This window comes from Pangasianodon hypophthalmus, chromosome 9, assembly GCF_027358585.1.
Source record: "Pangasianodon hypophthalmus isolate fPanHyp1 chromosome 9, fPanHyp1.pri, whole genome shotgun sequence".
NCBI lineage: Eukaryota > Metazoa > Chordata > Actinopteri > Siluriformes > Pangasiidae > Pangasianodon > Pangasianodon hypophthalmus.
Genome location: NC_069718.1, coordinates 22,020,653 through 22,039,268, shown reverse-complemented (window position 1 = coordinate 22,039,268; position 18,616 = coordinate 22,020,653). Strand labels below are relative to the sequence as shown.

Genomic DNA, 18,616 nt, shown 5'->3' with positions numbered 1-18,616 from the left:
AACTTTATCACCCTGAATCTCTGATCCACACTGTCATTATGGTGATTGTCAACCAGTTCTCTAGATCCCTGCGCCTTATTACACTGGCCAGCCTGCCCACTGCCATTGAAACTACTGAGCTCATGTTTATGCACATATTTTGATACAGCATCCCTGAGGAAATTGATGACAGGGGAATGCAGTTAACATCCCAGGTATGGACCAGTTTCATGGAGAAGCTGCGAGTCACATTCAGCCTAACCTCAGGCCATCAGGCAGGTGGAGCGGGCCAATCAAGAGATCACTAGATTCCTAAGTACTTGAGAACTTGCTGAGAACCAAGACAACTATGCCCAGAACTCCCAATGTCACTCTTCCACTCAGCTAATCCCATTCCAGTGTGTGCTCGGGTACCCCCAGCCCAGTTACCATGGAATGCTAACACCACAGACTCCTCCACAGTAGACGACTGGTTTAGGCAGAGCGAGCAAGTGTAGCAGCACACACTTTCACTGGAACCACAGGGTGAGTCACTGCACCAGTTTCTTAGAGAGTTTCTCAGTGCTGTCCTGTCCTTAGGGACAGGTGGGTCAGAGCCCTTGCATTTATATCAGCTGTTCAGCAAATGTTAATCTTCATGAAGTCCTCATACACAGCTTCATACATATAAATTCCATTGAAATAATTTCCTGTTTTGAGTGACTAATGATTTAATGTTGCTAATTTACAGATGTAAGCTGATCCATTGATTTGTTTGTCTTTCTAGATGTTGCACAATCGTTAGCTTCCATAGAGTTATTATTGCACCTAGTGGTCAAAATTGGGAAATACAACAAGTGCTAATAGGCCCACTAGGGAGAATTCACGCTGCCCCAAGCTCAGGGGAGGAGCAGCGGACAGAGCAGTTAATGGGGTTGCCAGATTATACTAGTTTATACATACTCTGTGGCCACCAAGATCTTGTTACAAATAACCATCTAATCTAAACTAATAAAATATAGTGTGTCTATGTCATACCGAACCATTTCTATTGTAAGATATATTTCAAAGATTGGGAGGGAAAAAGGAGGATTGTGGAGTGGATAATGTCCAGACATCAGAAATTTGTTTGTCTCACACATCTGCTGTATCAAACACAGTTGAACAAAGATACATCTAAAACCACTCAAAATGAGTTGCTAGACTGTATGCTTGATGACTGTATGTTGTCAACTTCCAACTGCTTATTATGGGGTTACTCTAAACATTCACAAGATATTAGTCTATAGCATAAGAGCGAGATAGCCTCTCGACTTAATTTTGTTTGTCATCATTAATATCAATCTGCCCCACCAAAATCTATGGTCATGAGATACTGCTGGAGTTTGTGATAACTGAACAGGAGATTATTTACCCTAAAAGTTAACAGCTATATCCCAGACACCTCAAAGTGTCTACACTAGGCAATCTCATACTTTTTGCAGTCAGTAAGTGTCTACACCAGGCAATCTCATACTTTTTGCAGTCAGAGACCCCTTTAACAGTAAAATAGATTCCATTCACTTTCTCAGAAAAGATTTTTAATGAATGTTATCAAACTCTTCAGATATGGCTCATTATTTAAATCATTATTTTGGCTATTTATTGTAGTCATAGAGCTTTTTATTTCTGAACTTTCTACTGCCAGAAAGCATGAGGGTCCAAGTTGATGTTTTTTTTAGTTATGAGGTTTGGATTAAACCTCAAGTGCCTAGTCAAACAGGCTAATAACCATAAGAACTAAACTGACCCCTGGGGCTCCCTGTACCCTGGACTTTAAGAACCACTGGTCTACACGACCCTGGAACTCTGTATGTATTTGTAATGGTGGGCTGAAATATGTTTAGGATGCATTGTCAATTCCCTACAGTAATCTATGATTAGGCTTAAGAATAAGGTTTGAGTTCAGAAATGAAGGGAGGAAACAGTTCTTAATAGCTTTGTCCAAAGAAGGTCCATATTTTTTCATCTCATTTCTGTCAGAATGTTTCTCATGACATTGTCATAGGTAATGATTATAGTATTTTTGTTCTTTATTAAAATTACTTTATCTCCCTAAACTATGTGCCTTGTTCTCCCATCCCTACTCCCCCAGTTCATTCTTACTGCTTGGTTCCAGTCTTCCCTGTTCCCTACTGAACATTTGACCTCAGGCTACTTTCCCTACTGCTTAGAGTGATGAAAACAGCTCACTCCTGTCCCTCCCCATTAGTCTGAGTAAAACAATACTGAAAAAAAGATCCTGCCCCGCTCACAGTCTCCACACACCCACCAGGGACAGAGTGCTCGTTATGCAGCCAACACCCGAACCGGAACGCCTTGGGACCAGCAGAGGCACGTGCCTCTGGAGCCTTAAGATGCGACAAGTAGCAGCAGCTGTTGGTTTTGGAAGGGTCAGCTCAGTGGAGCCTGGCAAGGGCTGGAGCGACCTCGGGCTGGCGGGGGGGGGTTGGGAGGAATCAAGCTGCCCTTCTCCTGATGAAGGTTTGCACAGCTGTGGGGAAGAGATCCATCCCCTGTGTGCTCGGCAGCCCTCTGAAGCAGACTCCAAGCCTCATAGATGAAGAGAGAGACTCTGCCATCATGCAGCCTTGAGAAAATAAAAGTTTAAGGTCTGCACTTCTCTTTGCTGTATTCATGTCATTTTCTTCAAGGAGAGATTGAAACGAGGAGGAGAGCAGGGTCAAGGTGCCAGGTGTTAAGTTTCTGTTTTGTTTTGTTTTTTTCCTAGTCATCACTGAAGGAGGTTTTACTTTACATTTCATCCTGTGGTGTTTGCCAGAAAAGTTGCTGCTTAAAAATATCCATCATGGTTGGGTTATTGACCTCCTCCATGGAGTTATATTTCCAGATAAATACTAATCAAATCCAGTGCCAATGAAATCGCCTGAATGGCGTGTTTTTCCATTAAAATGAGCAGCACCTGGTTAATGGATTGTTCAAATATGAAATGCATGTGGAATTTTCTCTATCTTATGACTCATGCAAGCTGGGAGTGAATGGTGAATGAGGAGAAAGCTGCCAAGACAGACTCCATTATCTTGTAAGTCTCCCAGGTGTATGTGGTTGATAGTGATGGCATGGTTCTGATGGGACTTTATATTTTTCTATCTGATATTTGGTGATTAAATTGGATCAGTCAGTCTGCTCTTATTAAATCTTAGAAAATACTCCTTGTTAATACAGTATATACCGTATGAGTTGAAGAAGGCCTCTATGAGACTGACGGATAGAGAAACTAATATATGCCGAGTGGCTTAACCAGGGTTGCAGTTTAATGGGAAGTGAGTATTTTGTGCCCAAATGTGCATAGCATTGTGAAGAATCAAATTATTTTAGTGATCTTATGACATAAAAGGTTCCACTGAAACCCACACCATATAGTCCTAAACTAGCAGCTATTTCGTTATCTGCCTGTCAGAATTACACACAGTGTGTGTAGGAGGGATACACAACATCTAAATTTATGAATGGAGCTTTTTTTTATACACAGAGAAACAAAATAGCCAGAACGAGGGCAGGGAAGGAGTGGAATTGGGGGATACTTTTAATGCCTCAGGTTTTATTTGTAGAATTCACTGTGAGGTTTTTGACATACTCCCAGACAGAATTGAATGACGGCCCCTGAGACCACAGAACCAGGGAAATATATTTTCCACCCCAAGGCTATACATGTGTGACAAAGATTCATGTTGCAAGCCACTGGTATTCGACTTTTGATTATGATCTTTCTCGTTTCATGTGTTAGCATGCCTGGTCGTGATTTTGACTGGTAGATTTACATCATCACCTCCTCTTTGATTCCTACTAAATGTCCCTAAAATTTGAAAAGCGGTAAATTTTCCCTTCTTTTACTGGGCAAATATCAGGCAGGCATTTATCAGAGGATAGTTACACTTAGTGACTTTTGCATTACATTACATTGTAACTGCACTGTAATGGAGCAGTTAAAAAAAAGGCTTCAGCACATGGGAAAACAAGGAAACAGCTTTTTATTATTTTTTTGTTTTTCTTGGTACATACTAAGATTTTTCATAAAAGACAGATAGAAAACAAACATATTTAGCCCAGATCTGAGTCACTGTTTGGAGAAGTCATTCAGACACACATTAGTTATGGATGTTAATTTTGTTAATCATGCTCGACTTACTTACAGTAGCTTTTGCTCCATCTGAACTTTTTGATGTTTGCAAACCCCTTAACTTTAACTGTTAAATGTGGTTAAGAGTATTATGTATGCAGTGTATATTATTATTGAATGAAATTACAGAGTATTATCATAATCTTGTTTATATTTAACAGAGAAATTCCCTGTGTTTGGGGAGGTTGTAGACACCGTTAATTAAGATTAGGTCTGTATTCAGTCTGGCATGTCGAGGTGCGGTATTGTGTGTGTGTGTGTGTGTGTGTGAGGGGGTCAGTCTGTCTGTAGGATCCCATGATTAAAGTGTATGGTTAGTGTGTACACAATAAACCCTACCAGTCATTACAGTAGTGTCACCAGCTGTTAATAGGGGCATAGGTGTATTTTTCTGTCTGTGAAGCTTGACATTTTTGTGTGTAAGCCCAGTTCTCTCTAGACACAAAGACGCACTTTTGGCATTCAAAGAGCAAACATTAAATCTTTCTCCTCATCACAAACATCAGTCATGTTCTGTTCATTTCAGAGGCAGGCCACATTTCTAGGCAGGCCACATTTTGGCCATACACACTGCGTGCTAAGTTGTAAGATGAGTGTTGAATTGTTTCTTTATTAAAGTCAGTTTAACCTCTTAACACCATTTACTTGCATCCTGACACACATTACAAAGGTATACTGACAAATGGCCTTTCCACTTCACAAGCAGATTGGGAAAATATACTGTATGACGGAGTCAATGTTACTGACTTCTACACTATCAGAGTTCACTTTTAATCAGTGTTATCCATTTAATCTCCTCGGTGTATATACACAGTAGGGGTGTAACATAGTACCACTATCTGTATCTGTATCTGTATCTGTATCTCTGTCTCTTTAGTGCTCCAAATATTCATATCGGTATTTGTGTTCAGATTTAAATCTGCAGTAGGCATGTCCTGAACCTGAATTTTTTTTTTAAATGAACACCATACCCCCAGAAAAACACTGAAAACTGCTGGAAAAAAACCCCAGCACTGTCAGCAGGGTCTGTGATTTCTGGCTCTGACAGTTTACTCTAACTCAGCTTACGCAGTTATTATAATCCAGCTTATGCAGTTATTATTTTTGTTTGTACATGCATGCAATATTTTCTCTTCAATTTTGCTGGTTTTATTTCCCAAAATCTAAACAAGCTAGTAGCCTAATTTAATCCACTGCGTCCCTCATGAGTCAGTTAGTATGTTCATGTTAATTGGTTCGTCTTACAAGCTTCATGCTCATGCCCACATCAAACGAAAAACCCTGTCTGGCAAGCTTTCTTAAAAAAAAGTGCTCTTCCTATTTGTATCTGTATTTACATTTGTTTATTACATTGTCTTGTCACATTGTGAATAATGTCTTTCTATTCATTTCATCTTTAGTACAGACATAGCAGGGTAGCTTCTCATGTGAAATATGTTCTCCAATGTATAGGCAACATTTTTCAAACCCACTTGTGTGTGTTTATATGGTGAATGAACAAACATAATTATTGTGCTATATAATACCCTGGTTATTTGTCTGTGACATAAATGCATAAAACCCTTTTTTTTTCATCTCTTACTCATGCCCCCTTAAACCACACCCTCATAAAACCACCCCTGTGGCAAGGCCTAACTCAGTCATCCCCTCCAAAATAGAAACACCGCATACAGCCTTTTTAAGACTTGAAAGCCCTACCTGTATTTATTTTCTGCAGGGCCCTATTTCAGCCATCCTGAGTAAACATTGAGACTTAAAGGGGACAGTGATTTGCCCAGTGACTGCTTTCTTTCATTGGGAAGTGGCTGCATGGGAGGCAGGACAGGGAGAAAGAAAAAGATAGAGATATAGGAGGGCAGGAAGTTGGGCAGTGGTTGATGGCCACTAGATGTGTTTACCTACCATCTAAAAATACACATTTGCAGCAGGCAGCGAGCACCTCTGAACTAGGGGGTGTCTCATGGGTATTGGAGTGGCTGCTGGCTGAGCAGAGCAGAGCAGGTGGAGGGAGAGGACGACGTGTGCCATGGGCTAGTCTAGTCTGGGTTGGTGAGATATTGGCCATACATGGTCCAGCTTGGTATTTGAGTCAGCCCGTGTGCACTAAAAATAATGGACATCACGTGTGCTTGCTAATACCAAATACAGTCGGGGTCATAAGTTTATATACGACTTGCAAAATCTGCAAAATGTTAATAATTAAAAAAAAAAAAAAAAGAGTGATCATAAAAATTGCATTTTGTTTTTTAATTTAGTACTGCCCAGAATAAGTTATTTCACATAATAGACGTATACATATAGTCCACAAGACAAAATTATAACTGATTTTACACAGATGAACCAGTTCACAAGTTTATATATGCTTGATACTTATTACTCATACAACTATTACAAAAGGTGCAAACATTCACTGTTGCTCAAGAAGGCAACAGACTGCATTAACAGCCAGTGTAAATTGTTATTATTTTGTCTTCTGGGAAACATGTAAATATCTTATGTCGCTTTTGTAGGGCAGCAGTAAATGAAAAAATAAGATCTTTAAACAAAATAATAACAATTGATTATTACTTAGATGTTCCACATCTCTCCTACAGTCATAAGCTTAGAAAATGCATGAAAATAATTTCAGATGAAAGGTCAAACCCTGACGGCCATCTCGCCTTCTCCTGCTGTTTTGACTCTATTACAAACAGACAAGTGCAGAGTGACTTAAAGAGTTCACAAGGAATTTCTCTGGCTATTCCTAAAATCCACAAATATGGAAGCTAAAATTGCCTCAGAATAAACAGCTTCATATTTTCTTTCCTGGTGCTTATCACAAGATGATTTCCAGAGGTGTAAAAGCAAAGTGACTACTGTGGATATAAAAAGTCTACACACCTCTGTTAAAATTGCAGGGTTTTGTGGGAAAGAAAAGAAGAAGATAAATCATGTCAGATCTTTTTTTTTCTGCCTTTAAAATATAGGTGGAAAATAAATATAAACGTTTTACGGGAACAAAAGAAGAAGAAAAAATTAACCTGTTTGCACAAGTGTGCACTCTCCCAAAACAAATATTTTGTTAAAGCACATTTTGCTTGTAATACAACAGTCAGTCTTTTTAGGTAAAATTAACACATCTTGATTTGGCAATTTTATTTAATTCTTCCTTGCAAAAATGCTCCAGATCTATCAAATTGTGAGGGGATCTCCTGTACACAGCCCTCACAAATGTGGACTCTGACTGGGCCATTCAAAAAAACATTGAGCTCCTTTCCTTTGTTGACTTGGATTTGTGCTTCGGGTTGGTATCATACTGAAAAGTGAAATGTTTCTTCATCTTTAGCTGTCTAACAGAGGCCTGCAGGTTTTGTGCCAAAATAGATTGATATTTAGAGCTATCCATGAGTTCCTCTATTTTGACTAGAGTCCCAGTCCCAGCTGAAGAAAAGCAGCCCCACAACATGATGCTGCCACCACCATGCTTCACTGTGTTCATGGGTATGGTGTTCAGTGAGTGATAAGCCATCTTGTTTTTGTGACAAACATATCATTTAGAATTATGCCCATAACCATCTACCTTGGTCTCCTTTTTGCCACTTGTTGATGATGGCCTTCACGGTGTTCCATGGTGAATCTAATGTTTTGGAAAAAATCTTTTGTACTCATCTGCTGATTGATACATCTTTGCAGATCACAGCTCCAGCATTCGAAGATAAAATTCAATAAAATCCTACAGAAACAGCTGATCTTTATTTTGTGTTAATCAGAATCACTTCATTCATGAAAGGTGTATGATAATTACTTTTTGAACACAAGTTTGAACACGATTGGTTAATTCTGAGCACAGTCACATGCCCCATTATAAAAGAATGTGCACACTTGTGCAACCAGGTTATCGTATTTTTTTCACCTAAACTGTTTCTATTTGTTTTTCACTTGAATTTTGTTGGTTGCTATAATCACATTAAAGGGGGATAAAGATGTGACAAGAGTTATTTTGGTTTAATTTTTTTTTTTTTTTTACATCACACCCACCTGCTATTTTAATAGGGGTGTGTAGACTTTTTAAATCCACTGTAAGTATGAGACTTTTCAGCGCAGGTGTTTAGCACTATAATCCAGTAGTTTCCAAACCAATCCTCAGTGTATAAACACATTTTTGCTCTGTCCTTGTGTTGTGTGAGTTGGGATAGAACAAAAATGTTGACTGTCTGAGTGGACCTGAGGACTGGTTTAAGAACCAATGCTACAACCGTATAACCGTACCCTGTCTACAGTAGAACTTTAGCATAGGGAGACATTAGATATTATGTGTTTTTATTCTAGTGTGTTTCATGTTTGTAGGCTCATTGATCTAAGAAGCAAAAAAACAAAACTATTCACATTCAATAGTAGTAAAGTTATTCATGTCAGAGCTTCAGAGCTTCCTCAGATGACTGAAAGTTAACGTAAGCTTAAATGTAGAATGGAGAAAAACTTATTTTTCTACCAAAATACCACATTAATAGCTAAACCTAGGAATTTTTTATGACTTCTTAACCCTATCCTTACTCTTAGATGGCAGTAGCAAGATGAATTATAGTCGGCTGCAGTCCCCTTTCTATCCTCTGTTGTGTCTTGGTGTGATGAAGCAGCTGGAGGGAGTCACTGAGTCCATAAAGACGCCAGTGTTCACCATGCAAGACAACACGGCCTGCTGAGATCCGCCTAAACACACCCTACCAGCCTACATCTGTCCCCACACCCTCATGTTTATAGGACACTTGTGCTGCTCATGGTGCATGTGTGTGTAGGTGTATGCATGTGTGCACTGGATGCCTGTGTTTGAGAGAGAGAGAGAGAGAGAGAGAAAGAAAGAGATGCACAACATCACAGACTTGGAAAAAATAATGTGGTAAAAAATGTTTAAACACAATCTGTAATGCTTAATTTTAACTTGCTATGCTGCCCAACAAACCATCATTAATAGACCCATTGCCTGGCGAACACATTTCAAAAGTAACCACAAGACTGCCCAAATAAGGAATTTTCCAGCAGCCTGATGCACTCAGACACACACAACACGCACACACACATGCACACATACACGCACGCACCTTCCCCCCTGCAGAGCTTATGAAAAAGGATTTGTGGCCACACCCTTGGGCAAGCACCAGAGACCAGTAAAGAAAGGACGCTCAGCTGCCTGCCTGCAGAACAAATGTTTAGAGGGCCAACTGGACGACTGTGTATGACTGTTACAAGGAGCTTTAAGATTTATACACACAGTGTAGCCTATGAGACCTGCTAAATCTAAATAGAAAGGATAACCTGAAAGTGGAGTCAAGGCATTCAAGAGCAATAGACCAGGAAAAAGGAAATAGTGAGTTTGAGTGTGTCACAACATCAAGATAGATATATACTTCAGCCGAGGAGCTCTCAAAAAAGCCTAGGTTTCCCTGTGTTTGCCATGAGGCCTGTTCTTTCTCCGCTGCCTCTTTTTAAATATAAAGAAATTGCTGTTCCCCACATAACCTCTCATGCAGCATATAACATGTAAAGTAAACCTTTGTTAATATATCTAGTACAAACCCAGACTGTATGCAGTCACCGTAAAATAAGGGCTCACAGATCGCAGTTGTGGTTTCAAAAGATAGAAGGGATAAAATGGGTGTGTTTATGTGTATGCATGTGCACGGGTGGTGATTGTACCTTCAAGAGTGACTCAGAAACAAAAGCATCTTTGAGTGTGCACTCTGCTGAGAGAGAAAGAGAGAGAGAGAGAGAGAGAGAGAGAGAGAGAGAAGGGGATTAGAGTTTAGTGGCACGTGGCAAAGGCCTTGATTCTTATCATGTGCGTCAGGTGTTCGCAGTCTATTTCCTGCTCTTTAAAACATATCCCTATCTGCCTTTCGTTTTTAACCAGTCCACTGGTCAGACGGCTTTCTCTTAGCTTAGTCAAATTCCACCATTCTCGCTCTGTTTTTTCTTCCAGCTTCTTATTCACTTACTCCCTCACTGACTCACACTCTCTCTCTCTCTCTCTCTCTCTCCCTTTCATATTCACTTTACTCCTCTTTCTCCTCTCGTGCTAAGGCTTAAACACAAAGAACATATTGTATCTGGCAGTGTTAAACACAGTGCATTTGGTGAATCTGCTGTGGTTAGTCTGACCTTGGCAAATTCTGTGCTCACTCTCTAGTTGCATTGCAGGTCTGCAGTCATCTACACCCAGCCGCCAGAAGCTCACCCAGAAGCAGCCAAGCATCATTATACACAAACTGCACAATGAGTGGGAGCAGGCATTGCTGGGGTCCAGTAATCACTAATCCAAAAGTGTAGTGTCAGTATCACTGTGGATTGTCTTGTACCTCTCACAATACTTATACTGTTGCTTTTTATTTTTTTTTCCCTTAATTTGTAATCATAACCCCCAGACATACTGCTAAATAATTATGAGCCAGTACTCAATGCTCACTGAGATGCAATCAGCCTATCATAGACCAATACAGTGGTGTTAAATGTGTTTTCCTTACAAATTTTTTTCATTATAATTAAATATTTTTTGTAGGGGGATAATGCCCCTTTCCCAAATTGGGTGCCCTGAATTTTTCATTTTCTAAACGTAAAAAAAATCTTAATAAATGTCATCTGGACTAAAATTTTTAAGCACAGCATTAGCAAATTAGGCAGACATGGAAAACAAATTGTTGCTTTTTATTTGAAGTAGCAACATATTGTTAACCTTGTTTGCTGACAAAAGACATAAATTTTTGCCGTTTTGCAAGCCTTCAATTGTCTAAAATTTTACTGAAATGACAACAAAGTCATACTGATTTCTTTAAATGCCATTGTTTCTTGTTTAAGAGTAGTGATAAACTCTATAATCCTGTCTAAGAGGGAACACAATTCACTGTCAAGGACACAGATCCAAATTATCCTCTCTCTTATGAACATGATTTTTTTTTCTTATCAGTGAGAGGTTTTCTTAGGAGAAAAAAAAACATGACATTGAGCTCATGAAGAGTAAGGAGCACTGAGGTCACTGGGTGTCATGAAGTTTTGGTGATACAAGTCTCATTGAATATAATATGAGGTTTAATATAGTTTTACTAAAAAAAAAAAAACACCTTGCTCCCAGGCAAATATAACACCCTATATATTAGGATTTTTGCATAAATGACTATTTTAAGTACACTAAAATTTGAAAATATAACTGAGAAATATGTATAAGTGAATTGAGAATTACATTTACCTCACACCTCCAGGGTTGGGGGTTCGATTTCTGCCTCCACCCTGTGTGTGTGGAGATTGCATGTTCTCCCTGTGCTTCAGGGGTTTCCTCCGGGTACTCCGGTTTCCTCCCCCAGTCCAAAGACATGCACTGTAGGCTGACTGGTATCTCTAAATTGTCCATATGAGTGAATGGGTGTGTGAGTGTGTGTGCGATGGGTTGGCAGCCCATCCAGGGTTTGTGCCCCAAGTCCCCTGGGATAGACTTCAGGCTCCCGCCACCTTGTGTAAGATAAGCGGTGCAGAAAATGGATGGATGGATGGATGGAAATTTATGTCAATTAACAGTTAGATGTCTAATATTTTCAGTGTGAGATAAAGCCTATTAAGCACAAATACATTTTTCATAACTGTTTTTTCATATCACCTTATGTTTTACAGTTAATCCTAGCACAGTGAGTGTTTTTCTATAGGCTTAACATGTTTACCCTCTAAGTGCCCTTTATAAAGCACTCATTTAGTCCCATTAAGATCTGAAAGTGATCAGTTAATGAATTCTACAAAGATTTAGGCCTCCCTGTTTAATTTCTGTTCTGTATCATTTTGTTTGGTCTGTGGCAAGAATAGTAATTAAATTGTAAAAACCTTTGAGTGTTAAAAAACACAGTGTATAGCTACAGATTTGTGACAAATTAAAGGAAAAACCAACATGAAGTGTCTTATTAAGGTATCGAGCTACTACAAGCCATAAGAACAGTCTCAGTTATAGTACAGATTCTACAAGTTACTGGAACTGTGTAACCAACATTCTTCCAAATGATATTCTATATATTCAGTATGTTGGCTTTTATCATTAAACAGCTTGGGATCCTCGAAACATGCCGAATCTGGTTTCACTGTTCCACTGGCGTGGTGCTGTGAACGTTTTAAACAGGAATGAGTATCAACATCATTTGTTAGCAAGGCTTCAAAGCATTGCTATGGAACATTGTCATGTGCTAGCAAACAAGGAAACAACATTTAAACTGTAAACAAAAAACACATACAAAGGACAGAGGGTGTGGTAGGGTGTTTAGGAGGGCGGGTTGTGTTGCGCTCTCGGACAGAATAAGGGAATGCGTGTTTGGGATTATGAACATGGACACCATGTCTTTACCACAACAGCTGTCCTGTACAGTGAGTCAAGTGGACACAAATGGACTAGGGACAACACTAATCCCTGTCTTTGTATATTAAAAAAAGAAATTTTTCTGATGTAATATTTGCTGTAGATATAGAAACCTAAACATAGATGTCCTCACAAATTTGCAAGTTGAAAATTCACAAGTATATACATACATAAATGTTTAAATATAATATGCAGTTTAGTTGTGTACTGGTGAAGTGTAGGCCAAACTGCGATGTGTGCACTGGGGTAGCTGGGGTAGATGTGTCTGGGCTGTGTCCACAGTCCTTAGCATGTGTTGAGAACAGCTGAGGTATCACCTGTCTTTGTATCATATGTTCCCAAACATTGAAAGTGTCAAAATTTCTCTACAACCAGCCATGCTGGCTCGCTTACACCACAAAACCAGAAAGGTCAATTTCTTTCATACAAAAACATAAATGGTGGATGTGGCTTTACTAATAGGTGCTATTATTAGGCTAATTTCCGACATTCAGGTCCTAATATGGAATGGGGAAATCAACAGTTAATAGAAATATACAGTGCAGGCCACTGAGCAACATTTTAAGACTGAATGGAAAAAGTCCCTGAAGCAACTAGGAATTGAAAGCTTCGAATGGTCATAGGCTTCTTATAGTGGTAAAGGTCTTTCGTCAAAGCTCTAAACCAGACTTGTTATTCAATCCAGTTTCTTAAGAAAATCTTTAACCTTAAGCTGATGAAACTGTTCTTTCACTTGTGTTGTAGGGATCTTCATGGGTCAGAGTACTGCTGCTTGTAGGACAGGAGGAATTTCTAATCTAGCAAAGGCCGTGAGCCTGGAATGCTGATAATGCGGTAGATTACCAGTGACATGTTTATAATACAAATTTATACACCCCTTCAACCAAGCAGGGAATGTCCTCCTGTTTTATGAACATATATTTATGTCAGTCTGTTCGTTAATGGAGTCTGGTGCAATTTAGGCCTTTTTTGGGGTTATGGTTATGGTTTTTCTTATTACACACTGTTTGTTTGGGGGTTTTTTGCATGTATGTCAGCAGTTCTCTGATAATAGTGCAATAAACAATGTCATGTTTCATAAAGGTATCTCCTATAAACATGGGCTGGATGATGGGATAAGTACACTGGCTGTTATTTATACTAAAAGTATAACTAAATTGATGTTCTTGTTATAAAGGAGACCTAGGTAAAATAAGTAAAGTAAATATTATATAAATAACACATAGAACTCCAACAATGAACACTCTGAAGTAACAGCACATTAAGTACAGTAGATGTAATATATCTCTTAATTGTGGACTACATAATAAAAAAAACCTTGCTCTTGCTCCTGTGTTCTTTTATAGACTGCAGTCAGCAACATCACTGATCCTCCACCATACATAATAGTGGTGATTAAGTTCTTTAACTGCTTTGAACTTTTTGTTGAAAAAAAATATTTTTGTCTTATCTGACCATAGAACCCGATTCCAATCAAAGTTCCAGTAGCGTCTAGTGAACAGGCACTTACGTTTGTGGTTAGATGAAGGAAAAGGCTTTCTTCTGGCAGACCTTCCAAATAGTTTGTTGGCATTGAGGTGGCGTCTAATTGTAGATTTGGAGACTTGGTGACTCCGAAATACTACCACTTTCTGTAAATCTCCATCTGTGATGCCTGGAGAAGTTTTTTGCCTTTTTAACCATCTTCTTCACTGTGCATGAGGGCAAAATATAATTGCAGCTTCATTACAGATTCATTACAGCTCAGGTTATTTTTGTCTCAATTATTGCCCTAATTGTAGACATGGGCATTTTTAGAGGTGTAGCTATTTTTATAGCATGATTTATGAACACACATTTGTCTCACTTCATTTCTATATTCTTGATATTTTCTTTTGCCCTGTTGATGAACGATTGAGGAAATTTGGCCTGTGTGTCACCTCATATTTATGCACCAGTGAAACAGGAAGTTATGCATGACTGCTTAAGAGTTCCTAAACACTCGGATGAACTCAAAAATGTAAAATATAAAGCAGAACATGCTTCAAGTACATTTTGTTCATTAGAATTTCCAGGCATGTCAATAAATGTGACACAGGTCTTTTGGTTAAAAATACACGCACACACACACACGACTCAATACAAACCTAATCTTAATAAATATATATATATATGTACATATATATATATATATATATATATATATATATATATATATATATATATATATATATATATACAGTCAGGTCCAGAAGTATTTGGACAATGACAGTGTTTTTGTGATTTTGCCTTTATACACCACCACAATGGATCGGAAATAAAACAATCAAGATGTGATCGAAGTGTAGACTTTCAGCTTTATTTTAAGAGGTTCCACAAAAATATGGCATTTACCATTTAGGAATTACAGCCATTTTAAGCAAAGTACTTCCATTTTCAGGGGCTCAAAGGTATTTGGACAAAGTGACATAATTGTAAATATAACCAAATTTTTAATACTTGGATGAAAATCCTTTGCAGTCAATGACTGTCTGAAGTCTGGAGCCCATGTTCTCAAAACTCAAATTCTGAGTTTCCTCCCTGGAGACGCTTTGCCAGGCCTTCAGTTTCACCTTCAGTTGCTGCTTGTTTGTGGGTCTTTCTGCCTTCAGTCTTGTCTTCAGTAAGTGAAAAGCATGCTCTATTGGGTTGAGATCAGGGGACTGACTTGGCCATTGAAGAATATTCCATTTCTTTGCCTTCAAAAAGTCTTGAGTTGCTTTTGCAGTATGTTTAGGGTCATTATCCACCTGCACTTTAGAGTATAGCCCTATACACCTCAGAATTCATCTTGCTACTTCTGTCAGCAGTCACATCATCAATAAACACCAGTGAGCCCGTTCCATTGGCAGCCATACATGCCCACGCCATAACACTGCCTCCACCATGTTTGTCACATAATGTGGTATTGTGGTAATGTTCCCATCGTTCTGGTACAAGTTAATCTTGGTTTCATCAGTCCAAAGAAGCTTATTCCAGAACATGGGAGGCTTTTTTAGATGTTTTCTAGCAAAGTCTAATCTGGCTTCCCTGTTCTTGAATGTTACCTGTGGTTTGCACCTTGTTGTAAACCCTCTGTATTTATATTCATGAAGGCGTCTCTTGATTGTAGATTTTGACAATGATACGCCTACCTTCTCCAGAGTATTCTTGACTTCTCTTGATGTTGTGAAGGGTTTTTTCTTCACCAAGGAAAGGATTCTGCGATCATCCTCTTTAGTTGTCTTCCGTGGTCTTCCAGGCCTTTCGATGTTGTTGAGCTCACCAGTGCTTTCTTTCTTTTTAAGAATGTACCCAACTGTTGATTTGGCCACACTTAAGGTTTTTGCTATCTCTCTTATAGATTTATGTTGTTTTTTCAGCCTAATGATGGCCTCCTTCACTTGCATTGAGATCTCCTTGGACTTCATATTGGTAGCTCCAGTCGAACAGCTGCCAAATGCCAACTCAATACCTGATATCATCTCCAGACCTTTTATCTGCTTCATTTGTCTTGAAGTAATGAGGGAATGGACCACACCTGGTCAGTTAACTTCTTGTCAGTCAATTGTCCAAATACCTTTGAGCCCCTGAAAATGGAAGTACTTTGCTGAAAATGGCTGTAATTCCTAAATGGTAAATGCCATATCTTTGTGGAACCTCTTAAAATAAAGCTGAAAGTCTACACTTCGATCACATCTTGATTGTTTTATTTCAAATGCATTGTGGTGGTGTATAAAGGCAAAATCACAAAAATTCCGTCATTATCCAAATACTTCTGGACCTGACTGTATATAATTTTTTTAAAATTGTCTTAAAAGTACTGAATCAAGATGAATATTAATGGCTATAGATGTGAAGGTCTGATCTTAGGCCTTTATTACTTACAGGCCTAGACCCAACATCACTGCTCCTCAACCTACAGTGCTGATGGATACATTTCTCTCTTTCTCTCTAATGTCTCTTTCATGTAGGTGCTTCGGATGGACCACAAACTGGAGAGTGTTCTGAAGATCCTGGTGGAGCGGTTCCAACTCGAACCAGAGCTACTTCAGAAACCGAGCCACTGCAGCTCCCGCTTAATGAAACGCCAGAGTGGCAGCATGGAGAAAGGACAGTGAGAGCAACATGGAAAGCAGGCAAGATTGGAAGACATCTTTTAATGAGCAGTGTGGAAACTGTAATGTCCATATCAGGGTTTTTTCATAAAAAAATAAAAAATAAAAAAAAAGATAAGACCATATGGAAATTTGATATTAAACAGCCCAAGCTAGCGAGAGAGTTTCACTTTCAATGTATCTTCCAAAGACAACATGCTATATGTTCAACACCTTATTAGCTTGCAGCATAGGGAAGTCAGTCAGAGTTCCCTCCTTATTTGATTTCCATCAGTTTGTTGTTGAAGATGGATAGCTGAAAATCCTGCTGTTTAAAAAAAAAACCTCTGATACGAAATATGTCACATGTCAAGAGAATTACTGCGATCCTAAACTACTGCAGCACAGAGGGAGAGTGATAGAGTTTATTCATTCCACATGTTAATGTGCACTTTAGTAAGTGTGAACATGTTTTGCATGAGTTAGTTTCACCACTGATAAATAGATATGGCAGAGATAATCGAAACAGCAAAACATTGCTGATGGGGTTTAATGGACTTAAATGGAATGTAAGAAAGGAAGAGGGAGAGCTGTTTGAGGTTGTGGACTCAGTAAGCAGTGCCAAGGCTTTCAACAGCCTATTCATTTTACAATTTCACTGGATTACTCCCATTAAGTCTGTGATTATTTTTTCTCACTCTAGCTATTTGAATGCAAAACTTCTGGTAAAGGTGAGGTGGCGTGATGCCAGCTGCCAGCATTTGATGAAAGGAAACTACAGTAAAAAGTAGATTTGTTTTCAGTAACCACAGAGCAGAAAGAGCAGAGAGGGGGAGAACAGAGAGATAAGGTGCCTGCACTCCATTCACAAGTCATGCTCATCTGTTGGCACCTTGCCTGGCACAGAACAAATTGGTCGGTGGTTTTCCTTTTTAATGTGTTAATTAAACATTGTCTTTTATCACAGGTTTGATAGAGAGAAGAGAGCTCAAAGAAGTGGAAAGTTAGTGTAAGAGGAGTGTTTTTTTTCTTTAGGCTTCTTTCCAGATCACTCATAAAAATAAATGAGAGCAAAATTCAAACTGTGATTATCTCATACTGCTCTGTACATCTGTTTTATAAGTAATGTACATAATGTAGCATTGCCTCATCACATTTTTACCATCACTTTCACCAGGATCTAGTGATGTAAGAGCAATCACCATTGTATAATGTATACAGCACATTGTAAGAGACTTTTGTAAATAAATATGCATTTTTATCTTAAATATTAATGCTGTATGTTTGCTGGTGTGACTGCATTTTTTAAAAAATTTCAGTAAAAGAATTGCTTGAATTTAGAAGTTATCACATAATGCTTTTTTTGTATTTACTCTAAATTCTGAGGAACACCATTTTCAAGTTTAGTGCAAGCAGTGAAAGAATAGGTCTCAGATTTCTACACGATTATATTTGTGTTCAAAGGCCAAAAAATACGATGGATGTCCCAAGATCAACAAGGCCAGGCTTAGAGAGAGAGAGAGAGAGAGAAAGTTGGGGGAGGGGGAGGACAAGAGAACTGGAGGGAGGGAAAAGGAAGTCTGGTCTGGAGCCATGTTCAATTACAGAGGGCCGTGGCTCTACCTCTACGCGCATGCTGTTGCTCTGCTTTTGTCTCCTGTTTTATGTCTGTGACGGAGACCTCTGCTCGGGTTTACACAGTCAGCTCTGTGTGATCACGACACTGTGCTACTTTCATGTGGAGAGTTAAGAGAGCCTCCCCAATTCAGAGGCTGTTTGATGGCAGAAGAGCTCAGTCATGGTTTATCACCGGAGACCAGGCCCCTGGAAAGACATTAAGGAGGAAGAATAAAGGCCTGACATCAATGGGAAACCACCTCCAAACAAGCTGTAGACTGACAGAAGTGGAGATTCTTATCTTTGCCCACAGACTAAATAGCTAGGGAATTAACATACAATCATTACAGCCAGATCCACACTGATGTGTCCGCTCAAGAGGCATTGTAAATTTTGCACACTAAA

At 39.0% G+C, this 18,616-nt stretch overlaps 1 protein-coding gene across 1 annotated transcript in view; it reads left to right on the top strand.

The window, feature by feature from the left end:
• Positions 1-17,880, top strand: part of kcnq1.2 (potassium voltage-gated channel, KQT-like subfamily, member 1.2) — a 123,120-nt gene extending 105,240 nt beyond the window's left edge. Inside the window, exon 19 of the mRNA XM_026919557.3 lies at positions 16,472-17,880. Coding sequence (XP_026775358.1) covers positions 16,472-16,618 — 147 coding nt within the window. The 3' untranslated portion in view covers positions 16,619-17,880. The remainder of the gene's footprint in view (positions 1-16,471) is intronic.
• The last annotated feature ends 736 nt before the right edge of the window (positions 17,881-18,616 follow it).